The 21,954-nt window shown below is 35.6% G+C and overlaps 1 protein-coding gene across 2 annotated transcripts in view; it reads left to right on the top strand.

Moving 5' to 3' along the window:
• Positions 1 to 21,954, top strand: part of CalpC (calpain C) — a 94,358-nt gene that overhangs the window by 55,824 nt on the left and 16,580 nt on the right. For both annotated transcript variants that reach the window (XM_085942407.1, XM_085942414.1), the window contains exons 3-6: positions 14,776 to 14,845; positions 15,647 to 15,902; positions 18,474 to 18,657; positions 21,188 to 21,262. In XM_085942407.1, the coding sequence (XP_085798533.1) occupies positions 14,776 to 14,845; positions 15,647 to 15,902; positions 18,474 to 18,657; positions 21,188 to 21,262 (585 nt within the window). The remainder of the gene's footprint in view (positions 1 to 14,775; positions 14,846 to 15,646; positions 15,903 to 18,473; positions 18,658 to 21,187; positions 21,263 to 21,954) is intronic.

Below are 21,954 nucleotides of genomic sequence, written 5' to 3'. Positions count from 1 at the left end.
GAAAGCATTGGCTATTTTCCACGAAGCAGACGATGCAGTAGTTTCATTAGATAGAATCTACATCTTAGTTTGAAAAATAAACGATGCATAAAAATCCCGACAGCATAACTTGTATTGTAACACCCATTCCCATTACAGGTTGCCTCCAGACCTGTCAGTGCCACAGACTTCCACGTACCTAAACTCACCACTGTTTCAGAGAAAGTTTCGTGAAAATGCTCTAATTGACAATAGATGTGTATGTCAATTTAAAGATTTGTCATCTGGTTAAGAGTTGAAAATTATTGTCCATTTCATTTACTAACTTGTGAAAATCAAAAATCTCGTCAGTGCTAATTTCTGACACTTTGTAAGGCTTATTTTTATTAGCCATTTGAATCACTGGAATCCACTGTATTGGTGTATAAATTGGACCTGACTTCAAAGACTCTTTTTTTTTTGTTTCTCAATGCAAGAGTGCATAGAGTCACCCTCGTTCTGGGTGTGTCCTACGACCAAAAAGTTGTGTGTGATTTTTGGGATATTCAAATTCTGGACGGCGTATAAATACATTGGTGTAATACATTTATTTTTATTCTGTCCGGCACAATTATCCGAATAAAAAATTACTTCCTTCCCAATTGATTGGTCTTCCAAAAATTTTAAAACACAAGAACCAATTTCATTGGCCCCTTTGTTTACAGTCTCTTCATGCAGTAACCATTTTTATTATTAATGTCGAAGATGGTAAAATTATAGGTTGAAAGCTTTCTTTTATAATATGGCACTGATATCTGGGCATTTGGTATTGATAATACGGCCTGCAGATCATAGCAACATACTATTTTATTGTTGGTTACTGCCACTTCAAAGTCTTTTGCCTTCTGTGTTCTCGATAATTGTTTATTTTTTTGATGAATGTCATATTATTTAACTTAATTTATATTTTTCTCTTCGCTGCTGCAATTTTTATATTTTTCACAAAAGTCACATAGATCCTTGTTTGGTTGAAAAAAGCCTATATTATAATGGGTATTGTTCCTCTTGCTAATTAGCAGCATTCTTATATATATCCAACATGGGTTCTTCAGCATCAGGAAATGTACTTGTCACATTTTTGAAAATCTGTAACATCGCAAAAACAAAAATATCAGAGATCTGATTGATATACTGCTGTGTTAATTGATAGAGTTTGTTATTGTAGGTGCATAAAATAAATACATACATAAGATAAGTCGATAATAATAAGTTTTATACCAATAATAATATTAAGGTTAGTTTTGTATATCATTTTAGTATATGTATCACAATATCTCACCTTTTTAGAAGTTTTTCAGCTTTTAAAGCTAACTCCACCATCATTCTACTCCTTAAACTCATATTTGATAAAAACAAAATACACTGCACTATATTATTTGAATCAAAGGAAACAGTAATGTGTTGTAGAATACGTCTGGATGCGTTATCGACATCGTTATCAAAGTCTTAACACTGAATCATTTCAATAATTGCCTGCTATCACAATAATAAAAACAATGGTGCGTCTGATGCTCAGGTTTCACAATTAGTCATAGATAATGTAAAACCGAATCATGTGCAGATACTATGGTTTTACATTAACAATGGAAGTAAATCTTTGTATTGTAAAACCCAAATATCTGTCTTTTTTAATGAAAATTATTAAGTTTGCAGTGACTTCACTTTTACATTATCAAGTTCATGACTTTTGCAGTTGTTTTGCATTTAAATCTCGAAATTGAAAAATTTGCACTTGCTATGGTTTTACACTCACGGTGCGATATGTATCTATGTGTGTATTTTACCACGTCTTTTTAGCTCGTATTGTTGTTTTCCAGTACGAATTTTTTCTTGTTTGTCCAAGATTTGTATTGGACGATTGAAGATTTTTAACTAACTTCCCGACCAGCCAGACATTTGAAATTTTTAGAATATATCAGAACACGACGACAATGCATTATTTTAATACTTTTGGCCATCTTTAAGTAGAATTGAATTCATTTTCAGTTAATTCTGTTTTTATGTTTCGGAAAATATTCGTTAAAAGTAAAACACTATTATTGGTTGCTAAGGGTTGCTAGCAACTAAATTATTAATATATACGTGCGTTACTATGGAAATCAATATGAAATGTCAAAATGATATTTAAGTATTCTATATATTTATTCAGCATTTCTATTAAGTACAAAAAAAACTTTTTTATTAATACATAGAATTGTCAAGTTTATATGATTCAACAGAAAATTTAAAAACGTGGCATATAAAATTTCTTTTTATCTTGTAATTATTTATGATTCGGTACTTACGTATTTTTTACCAATCCCGGATTGGTAATACTCAAGCCAAAATCCCGGGATTACAATCCGTTGTTTACACGTACGGCATATCGACGACATATCGTTGGTCAATGTACTTTGGAAAGTTTGTGAGTTGTTAGTGAGAGGAATTTTAATGTTAGTTGTCGTGTGTAGGCATCGGAAACGCCTTCCTACTGAGTTTCCCAAACGTTACAATCAATACTCCTTGCAATTTTGGATGTTACACCAACCGCAAAACGATGCCGACAACGACCAGAAAAATACAACCGTAAGTTCCCACATAAAATTCCATAGCAATGATAACAGTATTGTTTTTCTAGTCGGTATTAACATCGTTTTTCGAAATATTTTTAAGACATTTTTTTTAAATTATTATGTTATATGGACTTTCTTTACGGAAAATATGAATCTGTACCTCTGAGCCAGACAACCTTTAATCCAAGTTGGCCGAAAATGAGTTATTTTACAGATCAATCGGTCAAGCCCCAAGTCATACGTTGAATAGGTAGGTACGAGTATATTAATAACATAACAGAAATCTGAAATTCTAATAAAGCCATAATTAACATAGGGCATGGTAGATTATAAATTGCGTTTTCCCAAAGGTGTTCTTTTTGGAGATACGATAGTCTGGCTGTCAGGTCCAGTATTTATTTTTTAATATGGAACTATCTTACTTATAGTATGTATGGTTCATGGAAAATGTAAGCCGCAGACATTTTATTTAACATTTCAATATTCTTTTTAACACTACAACAGGCCTAGAGGCCCAATATATATTTAGTAATATGTAGTAGTGGAACAATCACAAACACCTAGGCTTTGAGGAAATCACATAAATATATTGTGTCCTCACCGGGATCGAACCTGGAACTCCCGGATGAAAGGTCGAAAAAGAAAATGATTTCATCATCAGCAATTTACTGTTTAATGAGCAAGTACCCAACTACTATATACTCGTACGCGTTCTTTTCACTAAATGATGTAGTGTTTTTATATTGGTAGGTACTGATAATATAAATGATTAGTATAAAAACGATTCTGCTCTGGCCACTGGTTAATTCGGGCAGCCGCTTATTTGGGCCAAATCTCAAGGAACGGAAACCCAATTAAGTAATTATTACCGCTTAAGTCTATTACTTCAGCTGAGGCATGGTCTAACTAAAAAGATCGTGACTAGGCGATGCGCGGATTGTGCAAATGATGCGAGCCGAACGAATTATAATTTGTCATAAAAATTCAACATGCCTCCTTTTAATGTTATGTTTATTGTTATATTCGTCATAATAATAGTATTTTCATTGACATGTTTTCTTTTTCAAGTACATGCAGAACGTTTTCAGGCATGATTTAAGAATATATTCGTCGCCATCACAAAACAATTTGACGTGCGAACAGGTCGACTATCACTCTCCGACTGGCAACGCGGCCGAAATTAGGTTCCACAACTGTTGAAAATTATTTTCCGTTTCACTTATGTACGCTCTTAATTGGGACAGTAAATTTAAGATCAGAATACATATTGTTATATTAGACAAACCTTTAGAGATTCCCGAACTTTTGAGCAACAGTTGTGTTACAAGATCTTACATATTGTTAACTGTCAAGAATTTTCGATAATAGATAACAATGAAGACTATGAAGATGTAACTGTTGAAGTTATTGAATTGAAAGAGCGAAAATTAAATGATGAAGACGATGATGATGATAATCCACGGCACCATGGCCCCACATGGGGGGAGGCTGACAGGGCTCTAGCCTGGATAAAATTTGCTCTAATAGTAAAAAAAATAGCTATTTCCCTTGAAGAATATTAATATTTCAAAAAAGTGGCTATGCAATGCAATTTGAAGATAATTAGAAGAATTTTATTTTATAATTATTTTTAGTTTGTTTCCCGACTAATAAAAATGACTGTTTATCAAATACGGCGAAGGGTCACAATGTTGGGTACTTGGTTACTACAAAAGGGGGTTGCGATCAGTGCTTCATAATAAGATGCCAAGTGCCTACAACTTAATAATACAAGGTGATTTACTTTAAAAAATCGCTAAAATACACAAAGTACCCTTAATTTTACATCGTCCACGCGGATTGCCATTTGGGGAACACTACTGTAGAATATTATACTGCCCTTAACCTTAGCGATAAATTAGAGAGCCCGCCAGACATCGTAGCCTTGGTGACTGCTTTGACATGTGGGGGCCATGCACGGCACTGCAGTTGCAGCACATCGATGCAGATCTTACTTGATTCTAAATGTATCCTATTTGAATCTCAAAATGGATTTATTTATCCAACTACATATTCTAATCGGATGCATTTGGAATCATGTATGACTTGCGTCGTTGCGCTGCATCTGAAGTACAGTATATCTGAACCCTAACCAAGATGCAAAACAATTATAGCCGTGCTGCATCGTTATGTTATGCAGGAAGGTAAAGAAGGGATCCCTACGTCTGCCGTCGAGTAAACTTGAATAATCAAGAGGTTTCATTGAATTCGGATAGATGCCATTGCCTAATTTAAATAAACACACATAAGTATATATTATTTATAGCAATTTTAATAATTTAGGTACTTCTTCTTGGTTGTACACTCATGGCTGAGGATCGTCACACATTTGAATTTCGCCATCCTTTGACCGACCAAAACTTTCCATCCGTCTCGATCTTCCGCTCTTCTCATGGCAGAATGGATGGTGCCCCCAGTCAGTTCTTTCACTTGGTCGCTCCAGCGCGCAGACGCTCTTCCTCTGCTTCGCCTTCCCTGGAGGCCACCCAAAACTACCAGTCTCTCCAGGTTGTCCGGTCCGCGTCTGACAATATGTCCAAAAAAACTGCAGAATTCTTCTCAGACATATTGTCGAGAGCCGTTCCTTTATCTTCAGTTTCTAGATGATTGACTGGTTCGTCCTGTGCTCCGTCCAAGAAATACGAAGCATTCGTCGCCAACACGACATCTCAAAGGCATCAATTGCCTTCAGGGCCCACGACTCGACTCCGTATAGAAATATCGAGAACACTAATGTTTACACAAGCATCATTTTTGTGACAATCGAAATTCCCCGATCCTTCCATATAGTGGCAAGGCGTGTCATCGCATTTTTTGCAATCTGTGTGCGTCTTCTTATTTCCGCTTCGCATCCGCCTTTTCCACTGATGGTCGATCCCAGATATACAAACTCGTCGACTGTTTGGAGGTTTTGGAGTGTACTTGCTGTTGGTAGAAGGTTAGCCCGATCAACAACCATTAACTTAGTCTTATTCCTAATTAAATGATGTATTTACAAGTAAACGGCTAAACAATTGCTTGTTATTGAGTATTTACCACTTGTATTTTTAAGGTAAGCGCCAAATGGTCTTCGTCACTGACTAGCAATATTCTATTTGTTATTCCCTGTTTTTGATTAAGTAGTTACCTCTTATAAAATGGGAAATACTATCAGACGATGACGTAGGTAGGGATTGCAATACCGGTATTTCAAAACCGGTATTCCAGTATTTATCAATACCGAAATATTGGTTTTAAAAATCCAAAATACCGGAATTTTCGGTATTAGGAAAGCACACTCGTTTACGTTTTTGAAAATGAATTATAAGTTATGTGCTGCTAAAATGCATATATGTTGAGTGAATCCAACAGAGGTGAAAAAATAATAAAACAAATTTTATCAAATATATTTATATAAGTAATTATCGCGATGAATTATCATAATATTATTTCGAAATAGAAAACATCCGTGACAAAAATGTTAATTAAATTATTCTATAATTATTGATGACTGTACAAGCGTTTAATTTAAGAAGCTTTTCCTGCAGCCGGCCTTATTTTCACTTGATGAACTTTTGAGAGTTTTAGTTAAAATTATCAATATATTTAAATTATTTGTAAAAAATCACTAGTTTTACAATATTATGATCAATACATATTTTTAAATGTCAATATAATAAATGTAGGTTTTTGATATACAATAATATTTTTAAAAGATTTGAATAGCTATATTTATTGATAAGCACCTAATTCTGTTTTTTTAGTGTTTAAGAAATACCGGAAAACCGGTATTGACATTTTCATTCGGTATTGATATCCCTAGACGCAGGCTTCCACGAAACGCACTTGAGCGTCTCGTGGTTGTAGAGCCACTGGTATATGTATTCTGCCAACCACGTAAACTGTAAAGAGAGGATAGTGAATACAATGTGATCAAAATTTACATATTTATTATACGAAATATCAACATATTATGGTATACCTACCTGTGCCTTCCAGCATTGGTATGTGCAGCAAAGTTGTCTCTCTATTTACGGGGGAAAAATATTCCTATGATAATCGATTTTATCATTAATTCCAAAGAACAATAAAAATATTCAATTATTCTAATATTATATTCTAGCCAAACTGCGCTTCATGTGCAGAACGTTAACTTTACAAAACTAACGAATAATTCATATGATTTGAGAATGAAATATTCTTTATTGAATATACATCATTTTAAAACACTGGATTCCGGCCAATGTGCGTTACGAATCAGCGGCGACGGGTGACTTTTGGAAAGAGGTAGGCTGTGGAGATCTGATAAAAAGAGCAATCATGATGTCAGGTACAGGTACTTACGAGAAATAAGAAGATAATATGATATTAGGTAGGTCCCTACACACTAATGACAACGACACTAATTCAATGAAATATTTACTAATACTCGATTAAAAGCCATAGATTTTTTTTTAAATTATTAATTTTAATCTAATTATTAATTATTTTGGACAAAGTGCAGTCATGATAACAATATTATGCGCGAATGTTTTAGGCTCTGCGATATGAGCTTGCCTTATTTCATACAAATCGACAGACTGGTGAAAGTTGGGTGGCGTGAAGTCCATATGAAAAAAATTAAGGATTATTTGACACATAATCCGACCTTTGTTTACGTCAAGACAGATGGCACGCTGTGGTATACTTTTTAAAACCTTTGAAGATTATTTTGTAATCTGTGTAATACATTCTACATATTATACGACATCTCTCGTTGGTAAAATAAACTATTTTTATTATAATTAATAATATAAAATAATGAAGTGATAAGGTAGGTATATAAATACAATGTCAATATGCAATAAAAAAATATTTTTCTTAAGAAGGTAGGCTTTAAATAATCGCCTAGTATGGAATCTTCGCCACTGTTACGAATTGAGCCACCTACGTCCTACCTAATTACAACGAATTTAACTAGTAGGCATATAACTGAAGCTCATTTCAATCTGCGTTAATCCATCACCGTTAATTCATCGATCGGCTAACCGTTAATGCAACCCCGGTAAATTGAGAGTTAGCTGTACAGGAAAGTTCGGCGAATCAGAAAATTACCTACCTACTTACAATGCGTGCTTTGACTTATAAAATAAAATAAACAATTTTTCCACCCTAAAAATAAATACAAAGGAAAGATCTTATCATTTTCAAACATAAATTAAATAAATTTATTTACCTTGCCACAGACAGTTGCAGGTTTGGGGACTTGGAGGCCCGAGACATTTACTAAATTTGAGAAATCACACGATCAAACAATTAATTCATTTAATTAAACCTATGATCCATGGACTTAAATGCGGACATTCGTTCCACTACACTGTGGGTGCATACAAATATAGAATTTACCTATGCGGATGCCATCGTCCCTGTGAGCTATATGGCTAAAACTGGAAAGCACGGAACAGCAAACCAAGAAGAGCTGTCTCGAATTCGTATACGGGCACGACCATCAAGACGCTGAACGCGTCCTCTGGGACTGTCCGCTGATGGGATCCGACCGAGCGAAGATGTTTGCCAGGGTCCGTCCACACACGGGACCAATTGGCCACGCCGACTTAATTTCAACCATGGTCAACTTTCAGGCATTTGAAAAGTTTGCTACCCATCCTTCATTCATCACTTTCCACTCCTATCCCTTTTGTTTCGGCAGAGTTTCAGCCATGGCCCCCACATCATGAAGCGGGTCCCCAGGCTTGGATTTTTGGCGGGTCCCCCTTCCTACCACTAAGGATAAAGGCAGTGTGACACTCTACAGTAGCGTTTTCGACATGGTGTGTGTACACACTGTACACGGTAAAATTAATGTGTTTATAATATTTAGTGTTTTATAGTATATTTTAATACGTCCATTTGAATTATGGAGATGTCGAGTCTCGATACACAATTAAAAATTGTGTCGCACAAGCACATAATTTTAAATAATAATATTATAGAAGGAAAATAGCTCCGCAGGCAACTTTTTTTTACTATTGGAGCAAAATTGTGATGTGTGTTTATCTCACTTATCTGGTTGAGACTCGCCACGCCGGACCCCTCCTGAGCCCGGCACCCAGGCTAGAGCCCTGTCAGCCCCCCCCTTGTGGGGCTATGGTTTCAGTACATGGGTACAGAGGACACTTCATGTCAATAAGGATAAATGACGGGAAGTGAATATTTTTGCTATGGTTACATCAGTCATGCAGCTTCGTTTCAGGACAAGGAAGTGTGGCACTAAAATCTTTTCATTCCGACACATGTATAGCGCCATAAAAGGCGGCCGTGCTCAAATCGCGGCTGCATAATATACATGGCTGGTAGAGATGTGATAACTAATATATAGTCAGCAGTGAGCAGTGAAAAATATCCATTTTATAAGTGTCTACCTACATAGGTACCCTAACATAAATATTTTTTAATATTTTAAATTAGGTACGCTTTTCTTTCCGATATATTATATACCCATGAATTTACTGATGTAGTAAACATCTTGGTGGCTTTGTAAACAACTTGGATATATTCAGACACGGCTATAATACATTTGGTAACGCTATGCAGAAGACAACTATCCCACAAAAATTTTGCCATAAAATATTTGCATATTTTTTCGATTTTGTAATAAGTATGTTAATTTTTTCATAGTAAGTATTCGGCTTAGAACACAGAGAGTAGGTACTAATATTTGAAATTTATAATAATAATTACAAGATAAAAGGAACTATTTATATACAACGTTTTTTGAATTATTATGCTTAATATGCTCAAACTTGTACTTCATTTGAAGTAAATAAAAAACAAACAAATATAGAATACTGAAATATCATTTTGATTTCCATAGTAACGCACGTATATATTAATAGGACCCCAGACCCCTAGCAATAAATAATAGTATTTTACTTTTTACGGATTTCTCCCGAAATAACTTTTCATACAAAACAGAATTAACTGAAAATGAATTCAATTCTACTTAAAGATGGCTAAAAGTATTAAAAGAATGCATTGGCATCGTGTTCTGATATATTCTAAAAGTTTCAAATGTCGGAAAGTTAGTTAAAATCGATTGCAAGATTTGTACCGGACACACAACCACCGGACAAATAAGAATACGAGTAGTACAGTAATACAGTAGGTAGATACCTACCTAACTTTCCGATATCCAATATTTCCTACACAGAAAAATGGGTACCTACTTCGTTATAGACGTAAAAATTGTCGTATCCGGAAATTTGTGCGTAAACAGTTCACCGCAGGACACTTATTCGTGCGCCGCAGTACGTGAAACATGAGTTTGTGTAACATTTAATCAAATGACGACAACATGTGGAGATGTCTTTACTAGGTTAGGTTAGGGTTAATCTAATTGGAACAGTACTATTTGCAAACTATCGCCGCATTTTGTAAGATACGTACAAACGTATTTCACAGTGAAATGTTCAACAAAGAACTCGTCATTTGATAAAATGTTACACGAACTCATGTTTCACGTACTCCGGCGCACGAATAAGTGTCCCACGATGAACTGCATACGTACAACTTACATGTAACCAAAAATTGTATATATCACCATTATTTCAACGTATGTAGAGTTCAGTTTTAAGTAAATAAGTACAATTTATGTATTTTTAAGATGAAAATCTGGCGTACAGATACAAAACCATTGGCAAGAAAAAAAATCCATAATGACGTATACAAATAAAGCACTATAATCTTTATTTATATTTATTACGAAAGAATACAAAAAAATATGGAATGATTCTTGCAGACTGAACTTTAAGGCGGCCAACTGTCATTTTATTTTTCACAGATTTCTTCCAATACTGTATCATCATCATCATCATCAGCCTGGGCCTCTTCAAGCTGCTTACACTTCTCTCGGTCCTGTGCATTGCGTTGTCACATACTTCCGCAGAACTTTATCATTTCATCGATCCAGCGACCTCTAGGTCTACCTTGCGGACGTTTTGTATTTCTAGGATACCACTGGATGACTAGATTTGTCCAACGATTGTCTCTTCTTCGAGCTATGTGTCCAGCCCATCTCCATTTAAGGCTTTTAATAAACTCTATTACATCGCAAACCCTTGTCTGCTTCTTTATCCACTCATTCTTTTTTTTGTCCTTTCGCGTTATGCCCAGCACCTCTCCATATCACGTTGCGCTACTCTAAGTTTCTAGGTCTTCCCTTTATCTAGTATTCTCCCAATACTATATACCTTTTATAAATATACTGCAATAAGGGGGTATATTTCAAATTTTCGTTCATGTCTTTGACCCATTCTGCTAACGTGTCCTTTTTAATACTGATATTTTTATATATATATTTACATAATAAATCATTATATTGTTTATAATAATGCCTACTGTGTTTAACCAGTGATAAATTGATAATATACAGAGTGGGTCCATCCCGCACTTTGTCTCAAAATACAAAGTGTGGGTTGGCTCGTTTCTTCGTTGCGCCGGAAAATTTTGATATCGATTGAATAACAACCGGTTAATTTTTTGTCGACGTCGTTTTGTGAAATGATATTACAATCGTTAAGGCATAATATTTACTATTTTACGATGTCACGCAATGTCATATTGTCAGAACTTCAAACAAAATCATTAATCTATCCAATTTATAATTCCTGCCCAAACATTTTCCCGTTGCCTAGCAACCAGACAATTTAATTATATTGCCGCTTTCCATTTATGACATCACCACAGCGAGACAAATTTAATATGTTTACGTCAGGTTAATAAGATATTTTTTTTCTGATCATGACCGATCCTAATAGGATCATAATATGGGCCTCCACAGAGTAGAAGTTCGTATTAACAGATTTTGCTTTTTACGAGAAATGGATGTCAGCAACTTGCTCAACCTATTAGGTCCATACCCTGACTCACACACAAATTGAAAAATAATATGTGTACTTGCCAGACCCAGGATTCGAACCTGGGACCCACGGCGTTATAGTCCAACGCTTAAGCCGCGCGGCCACCGTGGGCATATTTACGCCAGTCGTCATGGACCGAGACATTGAAGCCAGATTTGGCTTAAGACTTAATAATGGCCAGGCCACAAAAAGCAAAAAAAATACAAAAGTGTTTTCAAATGTTACTAATATTGAATACGCGTTTCCATTACACGACAAACTTAAATGCATATTATTAACATACTTGCGTAAATATTCAAAATAACGTATTGTTTAGCACGTGTTTAAGTTTATACCGTATTTCTCAAATTACAATGGCAGATTATCAAACCGATCGTCTGCGCCGATCTCCCCCGATTGTGAAATGTCATTTTGAATCAGTGTTGGCAACTTTTCAAAGTGGTATTATAGTACAGAGCCTCCAAAATTTTAGTATTTGGGTAAAAAATATAAGTAGTACGTGTTGTCATCTGTTGAAAGTGAATAGGTTTTTTGTTTCTCAGAAAAAAAAATAACGGAGAATTTGAGAAACTCCGAGACCCCGCTTTATTTAGGTACTGTTACACCCCCGTATGGTCCCCATTTGGGGATGTCTTTGTGTATCTGGAGAGGCCCGAGTCGGTATCAAATCCAAAAAATAGTAAAGCGCTGATTACGAAAATAAATAATAATAGAGCCGAGCCGGCAATGCCGTAGATTATGACCGTTGAAAAATATTGCAACGTCGCCATTTTTCGACAACGGCTCTCGTTGAAAGCGAAACACAAGATGGCGGGCAGAACGCTGCAACAGCCAAATCGCAAACACGTACATTTCGTCCTCCGTAAAATAAATTATTAAAAATGTAACTATTATATAATATTAACTTAAATATACCTTGCCGTTTCCAAAACAATTCCGGTGTGTTATTTGTTCACCTCCGAATCCTAAAATCCAGACGAAAAACCAGACAACAAAATAAAAGTGACAGCTTGTTTTTTCACTTTCGAAAATGGAGGGAAATGATAGTACCTAAGGCCTCTTTCGGCCAAAAATGTTTACCGAAGAATTCAAGAAATTTCATTTTAAACCAGTCAATGGATTTTTTTTACGTTTTTCGAGCAATTTATTTTCCAAGTTCTCCAAATCTTCTTATATTGCAAAATTATAGTACTTTGCACCAATTTATCGAACGGAAATATCTAAATTTTAGTACTTTTTACATATTTTTTCCGATATTCAAAATTATAGTATTTTGGGCGCACTATACCTGTTTTATATCGTACATAGTACGCGGACCAAAATTATAGTACAAATACTATAATAATTATTATAATACGGTTGGCAACACTGTTTTGAATCGTATCCTGGAGTAATTATATAATTCCTATTTTTCGCGCGTGACACAATCAACGATCTGTGATAGTTTTGTCGATGATTATAATACTCGTACGTTAAATTGCATTTGTTCGTTACATTTTCGTGTTACAAATAATGTTTTATAGACATGGGACATTTACGTGAGATGGGTACAACTTTATTTTCTTGTCATTAAATTTCACTATTGGGTTAATAAATGAGCAATCACAAGTTTACTTACATCTTCCTGCCTCATTTTAAAATATTAAGAAAGTTTGTCTTTTCAATAGATTTTAAAATTTAATTAATTTAAAATGTAAGTATCCAAATATGTTTGCCAGTCACTCGCGAGTTTTGGAAGTTGTCAGATGTATTTTTAAATGTACCCGAAACAGTAGACTCGTAATATTGTCTATTGGAGCAGATATTGGATTTAATTTAGATTTCGTGGTATATATCTTATTAGTAATGTATCCATACAACACATTTCTTAGATATTGGATTCATGAAAGGATGATAAAAAGTACTGTATAAAAAAAATGTGGCGGTATTTTGGCACTGCCTAGGAACGGCATTTTGTCTTTTGACGTCACTGGATTAGGATTATGCATTATGTTGTTTTCTCTTTGAAGGATGAACTTGAAATGGCACGCCTTTATTTCTGATTTACAGGGAAGAAGACAACAAGTTATTTTGTCTAGTAATTCTAGTGGGTTTCTATACTTAAGTATATTTTTTGTGAAATTTTATTATATTGTCGATTTCGCGAATTTTTAACATAACATGTATTACTATGTAGGTTTTAGTGATTACATTGTCCAAACTGTGAAATTTAATTTGATAACTAATTAAGTAGAACTAGGGAAACCAATCCCGAGCCAAAATTCTGATCCCGAGATTTCGGGATTACAAATTGTCAATCCCGGGATTGGCATTTTTTTCCATTGTTAATATAAAATTTTTATATTTACAAATAACATTGATAAAATCCGTCAAAAATAAATCTAGTATAATTTCTTACTATTTAAGACATTTATTGTTAATATTGTATACGTTCAATCTTGGAAATACACAAGTTTAATGGAGTAAATAATATTGTAATATAAATAATAATGTGAATTTAATATGAGATTGCTGTTTCTGATAGTAAAGACTTAATGAACGAGTTAGCGAGAATTAAAATAGTAAAGCAAATCATGGTGTACTTATGGCCTTTCCGATTCATAAATCTAATTAGTCAGCCAAATATGAAAAATCTGCCGTAAAACGTATGAGATCATGATGGAATTACTTTGTTGAAAGTGCGAAGCATTGTTTTTTCCAATCTTTCTCATTTTTATTAATTTATGTGAAAAAATAAAATGAATCAGCAACTTACACATGGGTATAAATCAAACTACATTCAAACTCAGTTTATTTCTAATGTAGTTATTTGTTATTAAAAGTATTTTTCTGTTATATTTTCGTTTTTATTTTATTTTCCATAAAAATTGATAAAAAAATCAATTACGAAAGTTTCGGGATTATGTTTGTCAATGCCGGCATTCATAGGTATCGAAAATAGCTCGGGATCCCGGGATTGGAATCCCTAAGTAGAACAAAACTAGATACGTACAGTATCTTTAGTTAACAGAGAAGCAATCAAGTTCATCGTTACTCGATACTCTCTTGCCTAGACCGGTAATGGGTAGCAATGTTGTAGTTCTAGCTACATATACCGACTGCTTTTCTGCAAACATTTCAACTTTTTACTGTTTACTGTTACCTACGCATGTACACCAGCGGCTGCCGACCTTTGATTCTATTTATGATCTTCCGTAACACATCATAAAAACTCACTTCTGGATGAATACATTCCCATCGTGTCGAACCGATTAGGTGATTATTAAGATTTTTATTGTTTTTTGTTTCAGGAACTATGTAACCGACCAGTCTTCGTCCACGACTGTCCACCGCATTTCGATGTCGCCACAGGGAAAATGGGTGAGCAGTTTAATTCATTCAAATTCATTCATTTACGGAGAATTACAAATTACAAATTAAAGACATTCACAAGATATGAAACAAAAAGAAAAATTAGTACTTAACCCAATAAAAACGGTGAAACAATTTTCTTCTTCTTCACCGTCCTCTCATGACTGACGATCGTGATCACTCTGCAATTAATAAATAATTTTTAAAAAAATCGGTGTGTGTACGTACGCGCGTTATACTTCTTTGGCGTAACTAAACTAGATTCTTCGACTGTCTCTTAATTATCGTGTTAAATTACACACTCAAGAAAAAGGGCCGCTTATTGGAACGCCGTTAGTTTATTTCTATACACTTTAACTTATATTATTAAATTATATAATTATTTATCGTTGTTTTTATTTTTAAGTACGTTTTACGCAAGGAATTGCAAATGGCCGACAATAATAAATTCGCTGTCTAGCAACGGAACAATTCTAAACTATAATATTATACTGTATAATCGTCACTATTGCAGTATCATTCTGTGGCGTAATGGTTGTGCGTTCGGCTGATAATTGAACAATCGTTGGTTCGAATCCAATCGAGTGTTTTTTTGTGTGAAAAAATTAATTATGTGTTACATGTCACACGCCAAAAATACACCCTGATCTGATTTTCCAAACGCGCCTAAAGAAGTATAACTTCAAAAACTGCACTATAAATAGACAGCATCATGAAACATCGCATACGTCCTGCGATGAGTTGCAGAGTTATGAGTGACATTTGTGGGAACATGAAAATAAATTTACTATGAAATGTACCTTTTTCCAGGGGACCGGTGGTTCGTCTCTTGCTTGGGAGTACTTTATCTGACGAAGGGACTCTTTTACCGGGTAGTGCCAGCAGACCAGCGATTTGATGAGCAACTGCACAGCGGAGTATTCCGGTTCAGGCTGTGGTGGTGCGGGGAGTGGGTGGAGGTCTTGGTTGACGACCGGCTGCCAACCGTCGCTGGGAAACTTGCCTTCCTGCACACCTCTCGTTCCGACCAGTTCTGGCCTGGATTGCTTGAGAAAGCCTATGCTAAGTATGTTGACAGGTTTAATTAGTAATGAATTCAAAATTACTCTCTGAATAGGTGTTGAACAAATCGTAACCTAAACGTAACGTAAAGTTGTAACAATCCGACCTCGTTACTACAAAATCGTTAAAATAATTCATTATCAATAAGTACTCGTAAGCGTCGGCTTGTAATGTCGTGGGTCCCAGGTTCAAATCCTGAGTCTGGCCAATACACATATTGTTTTTCAATTTGTGTTTGGAGTCAGAGTATGGACCTAATAGGCTGAGCAAGTGGCTAACATCCATTTTTCGTACAAACAAAATCTGTTAATACAACCTGTCCTCTGTGGAGGTCTATATGATCATCTAACGATCGAACATGGTGAAGTAATATGTACTATTGTTTGGTGCTTGGGTTATTATCATGTGGGTTACTTTCGTAGAGCATGGACTTGACTACAACGCCATGATGGATGTGTCATGTCATGACACATCATGGCGATTCTACAACGTTTAGTGTAGTTGATTTGACAGCTATAGAAAAACTAAAATAAACTGGATTACTAGTTCCAAGAACCATAAAGAAAGTAACTTCAGATATGGCCAATGCGTGGCATATGCATTGCCTTGCCAGTAATATTTGCTTGTATTCCAGTGATTTTCACGTACTTCCACCAAATCTGACAAGTTCCTCAATCCAGCGGGTTTTGGGGCGCCCCTGTGGCCGCTTAGTGCCCCTCGGGTACCACCGAATGACTGTATTTGTCCAGCGGTTGTCCGTTCGCCGTGCGATATGTCCGGCCCACCGCCATTTCATCAATTTGGTGACCTCTATCACATCTCTCACTCTTGTTTGCTTCCTTATCCATTGGTTTCTTCTGTGGTCCTTACGCGTTATGCCCAACATGCATTTTTCCATGCCACGTTGCGCGACTCTCAATTTTTGGATCTCTCGTGTGTTGAGAGTCCATGTTTCGCAAGCATACGTTAGCACTGGTAGCACACATTAGTTGAATACTTTACACTTCAGGCATATTGGAAGGTCGCTCTTGAAGATATTACTTAAGCGCCCGAATGCACTCCATGCTAGCTTGGCTCTTCGAGCAATCTCGTCATCTATGCCTCCATCTACAGACATTTGCTGTCCGAGGTAGACATAGCTGTTGATCCTCTTGATTTAATTGGCGTTGATGAAGATCGCTTTTGAATCAGCGAAGTGGTTTATCATTACATTTGTCTTTGAGACGTTAATCTTTAAACCTACTTTCAAGCTTTCATTTGCGAGCTCTTGCATTATGCCCTGGAGTTCTTCTTGAATTTCCACGAAGACAACAATGTCGTCTGCAAAGCACGTGTGACTGAGGTATTCTCCGTTGACGAGGATTCCTATTCTCGCCCAGTCGATGCGTCTAAATATATCTTCTAGAGTGGATGTAAATAGTTTGGGTGAGATTGTGTCACCTTGGCGGGCACCCTTGCTAATTGGAAATCTACAGGATGGTTTATGAAGCTTTACACATGCTGTTGCATTACTTACTGTAATATTATCAATCTCGTACAGTAATCCAAGGTGACATTACCGGAACAAACGGAATTTTATTAGCATCATGAAGGGAATGTTAAAAGCTTACATACCTTTGAAATGGAACAGATCAATTGTTCAAAACTTTCATAAACAAAGCTGACTCAATACATGATAATATTAATTTTTTTCTATACGTAAGGAAGGGTCAATTCTCTAGATTTAACTGTTCTCAAAGTATTAATTATAGACATTTTTAAAGGCAACAACAATTATACAATTTGAGCAGTGACGTCCCTAGATAAAATACCGTCCCTAGGCAGCGCCGGAATACCGCCCCATTTTTTATACATTGTTTTTTATCATCCTTTCATGACTCCGATATCTAAGAAATGTGTTGTATGGATACATTACTAACAACATAATATATACCACTTAAATGCGTTGTCGTCAAATGCGGGCCGTGTCGCTGTTCTTCTTCACAAAACTTGGCAACATATTATCTTGTAATGATATTTTTAGCCTAAGATCGCAAAGATAATCGATATAATGACGATGCGACCCTTCTATACAGTCTAACATCGTGGACCAGGAGCGGTAGGTGGGACGCTATGTAACATGGGCTTACATCTTTAGTTTCGACGGCCAACGAAATTTCCATGCACACTGGTTAATAAGCCAGACTGTAATTATTCACAAATCTGCACGTGCCGTTTCTGGTCACCGATGACGTTAAAGGGCAACGGAAGTAAACTAGACGTCGCGAACCCGACAAAAAAAAATACAGTCCTCTCAAACCTTTTATGTTAATAAACACATTTTGTTTCCAACCAGTAAGCTGATTTTTTTAATGGAAAGATATTTTCGTTATTACTAAGTTTGGGTAGCTATTTCTATATATTATACGAAATGTTTCTCCTCGATTTGCCGCCCTTCGAGTAAATGCCGCCGCCAAGCGACGCTCAACTCCTTACCCCCACGGGACGTTACTGATTTTGAGCTATGTTAAGGAATCATATTCTCATAATATATAATATAAGCTTCATTCATTCATATTTCTGATCTCATCCACAGATTGCACGGTTCATATGAAGCCTTAAAATATGGTACTCTCCTGGACGGATTAGCAGACTTAACTGGAGGAATAACAGAGAGTATAGCGCTGCGTCAGGATCCAACTACAGGGGGAAAACTACTCAACAAACTGTTGGGGATGACTAGTATTATCACATGCACCGTACAAAATCCAGTTCACACGGTATTATTACTAAACCTAATAATCTAAATTTTATTGTTATTGTTAAATATATATATTTTGTACCTAGTTAAAATTTAACACTCACGGTCGCCTAGCAGTAACGTGTCGCCTTATATTGTCATGGGTCCCGGGTTTGAATCCCGGGTCTGGCAAATACACATATTGTTTTTTAATGTGTGTTTAGTTAGACACTAAGAGTTTAAGAGACTACTTAGAGTTTGGACCTAACAGGTTGAGCAATTAGTGGCTAACTTTCATTTCCTGTAAAAACAAAATTTGTTAATACGACCTCCACGGAGGACGATGATCCTTTTAGGATAGAACATGGTGAAGTAGTAGTAAAATTTAACTTTTTTAAATATTACAGTAAGGATATTGCACATGTTCGTTCATGTCTTTGACTTATTCTGTTAACGTGTCCTTTAATATTGGCATTATTATCATAATAGATTTTTGAGTTATCACCGCATGTTATTTCTTCTTTATTTATCATGTTATTTCGACGTTTCGGGCTCATTGTAGATGCCATTCTCAAGAGATAAATTGATACCGCCTAAAGCATGGCATCCTCAGAGGATCCAATGCTATGCAGACATGAACAGGTCGATTACGAGACGTCCCAATTTCTAGCACATAAGCAATTTATAATCACCCTTTTGAAATTTCGCCAACAAAGTCTAAACTTTATATTATTTCATAAATACGCATTAAGAATACTTAATAACTTTCTCAGCCTTAAGGGCGGACGTGCTCAGCGTGGGTCAAAATGGAGTTTTTTTTCTATTATCATAAATATGTATATTTCAGACATATCTTAAACGTTGTAGATAATCTATTTATATAATTTTGATGCCTTATTATCCTTTATATTTATATTAAACATTTGATGACTGCATAAAGTATTTTTATTACATAAAATAGTATTCTTTTAAACCTCTCGCTCTAATGTTTTAGAATATAGTCATATTTCAGTACATAACTGTGCAGTGGTGTTAAGATTTTTTACATTTATTAATTTTAAACGCATTTATAAAACCATCAGTATAATTTATATCGACATTATTATAGTTAAATATTTACGATAAAAAATTATATTGATAATCTCTGTGATCCCGAATTTGACAAGAATTAGGCATTTTATTATTCAAAAAATGGGGAAGATTAACACATTTGAAGATAATTCTAAAGATACTAATTATAAGCTATGTCTTTGACCATTCAAGTGTGATAAACATCCTACGAATAATGATTGCTTTATACCTAATAATTATTGACCTAAGAATAAGGTAGTGTTTTTTTGAAATTGCAATTGAAATTGAAATTTGCAAAAAACTTTGCATTTCTATGGAAGCTAAGTACGAATGTTTGCTTTTTTACACTGAAGTGAGGTGGTTACAGTGGCGCACCCAGGGGGGGGAACAAGGGGCCCTGACACCCCCCAAACATGAAAATTATCAGAATGATTTTAACCATTGAAATTAAAAGCCAATAAACCTTTGGACAAATAAAAAAACTGGCAAAAAAATTATTTGTAATTCTCCAGCACCCTTTTCAGTACAATTTCTTAGATTTTAATTTCTAACACAAAAATTTCGAAACACTAATGTCAGGTTTTTTTAGAAACCCAATCCCTAATGGAACTGTCAAAAAATTCTCGGTGTCCACCCGAATTCCGGAGTGGTGTAGGTCATGGCTGGGGAGGGCTGACAGGGCTCTAGCCTGGGGGCCCGGGCTGTGGGGGGCCCGGCGTGTTGGGTTGACCAGATAAGTGAGCAACACACATCATAAATTAGCTTTAATAGTAAAAAAAGTCGCCTGCAGCTTATATAATTGTGCAATATATTTTTTGATTATTATGTGTCGATACTCGACAGCTCCATTATTAAAGTGGATGTATTGAAAATCGCCAATAATTCTTATGTATAAGTACCCTTAATTTGAACTAAAACACAATTTGAAAAACTTTAATGTAGTGTTTCACACTGCCTTTAATCTTAGCGGTAGGTAGGGGGGCCGCTAAATATCCTAGCCTGAGGGCCCGTTTCAGGATGTGGGGACCATGGTGTAGGTACACCGAGTGCAATAGACAACGAGAAATTAGGCTGTGAAGAAGAAAAAGAGCCTATGGGACTAATTTACATTCTCCTCCTTGGGCCCCCCCCAATATTAAATCCTGGGTGCGCCACTGCAATATAATGTAGATATAAACCAAATATTTTGGTTTTTTTTGAAACTCTATTTCTCCTAACAAAAGGAAGACTTCAAACCCTAATATATCCAAATTAAGTCTTTTGCAGATACCTTGGTTTTATACTCACGGTGCGATTTGGTGACAACTTAAACAACCGTGAAAGTCTCAAAAATTTTATATCAACATTGTTAAGATTATATTTTATTATGGTTTTAAAACATTGTGGTGTTCATAAGCTCCACCTGGAGCGGACACGATGATTTACCCTTTGAGAAAGATTGTCATAATGTTTATTAAATAATCAACAGTGAATTAATAAAAATATTTTTTTACTTGTAGGTTCGGAATCAACCCGAAAAATTAGCAAACGGAATCCAAATGGGTTGCAACTACAGACTATATGCCATCGAAAGGGTAATTAATTTTAATAAGCATTATCAAATTTTTATCAGTCACTTATTAACATTACTTTGGTATACTCTTTGTACCATACCATGCAAGGTTGACACTGTGCTCAATGACACCTGCCAAGTTGCAGGGTACCAATCATAGAGGTATTAAATAATAAGAGGGGCAAGAAATCGGTTTTCTCATACAACTGAATGAAGCAGGCCAACAATAGCCGACAACTTACGAGAAATAGCGACGCCATAAAAAAAATGCAGGGCATTATGGAGGATTTACTTTGGTCATTATAACGTACCCATATAATATAATGTTAAATCAAATTGATTACCAGCCTTCCTCACGATACTTGCCTGCTTCACCTTACTTTCATATAACCTGCCATCCCTAGGTACCAATCAATAAAGTTTGAGTTAACTCTGAAATCACCCCTCCTTGTATCTAACACCAAACTGCATCCCGCGTTCAGAAGACAGCCCAAGAAAGTGACTAATGACACGTCATGTGGGTACATAGTACAAAAAACAAGGCTTTAATTCATTAAAACTTTTATGTCAACTCTGACCATCAAATCCGAAGAGGACGAACTGCCCGCATGGGTTACTGTATTAGCCTCTGAGGGCCTAGGGAAGGATGGACAAAGCCAGCTGAACATTATTATCCCTCAAAGCCAAGCTTGTTCACGTTCTGGCCATATGGAT

The sequence above is a fragment of the Rhyacophila brunnea genome, unplaced genomic scaffold, assembly GCF_057557595.1.
Source record: "Rhyacophila brunnea isolate RB1 unplaced genomic scaffold, BYU_Rbru_1.0 scaffold_1, whole genome shotgun sequence".
NCBI classification, from domain to species: domain Eukaryota; kingdom Metazoa; phylum Arthropoda; class Insecta; order Trichoptera; family Rhyacophilidae; genus Rhyacophila; species Rhyacophila brunnea.
Note: the sequence above shows the minus strand (reverse complement) of the source record. Positions and strands in the feature narration are given on the sequence as shown.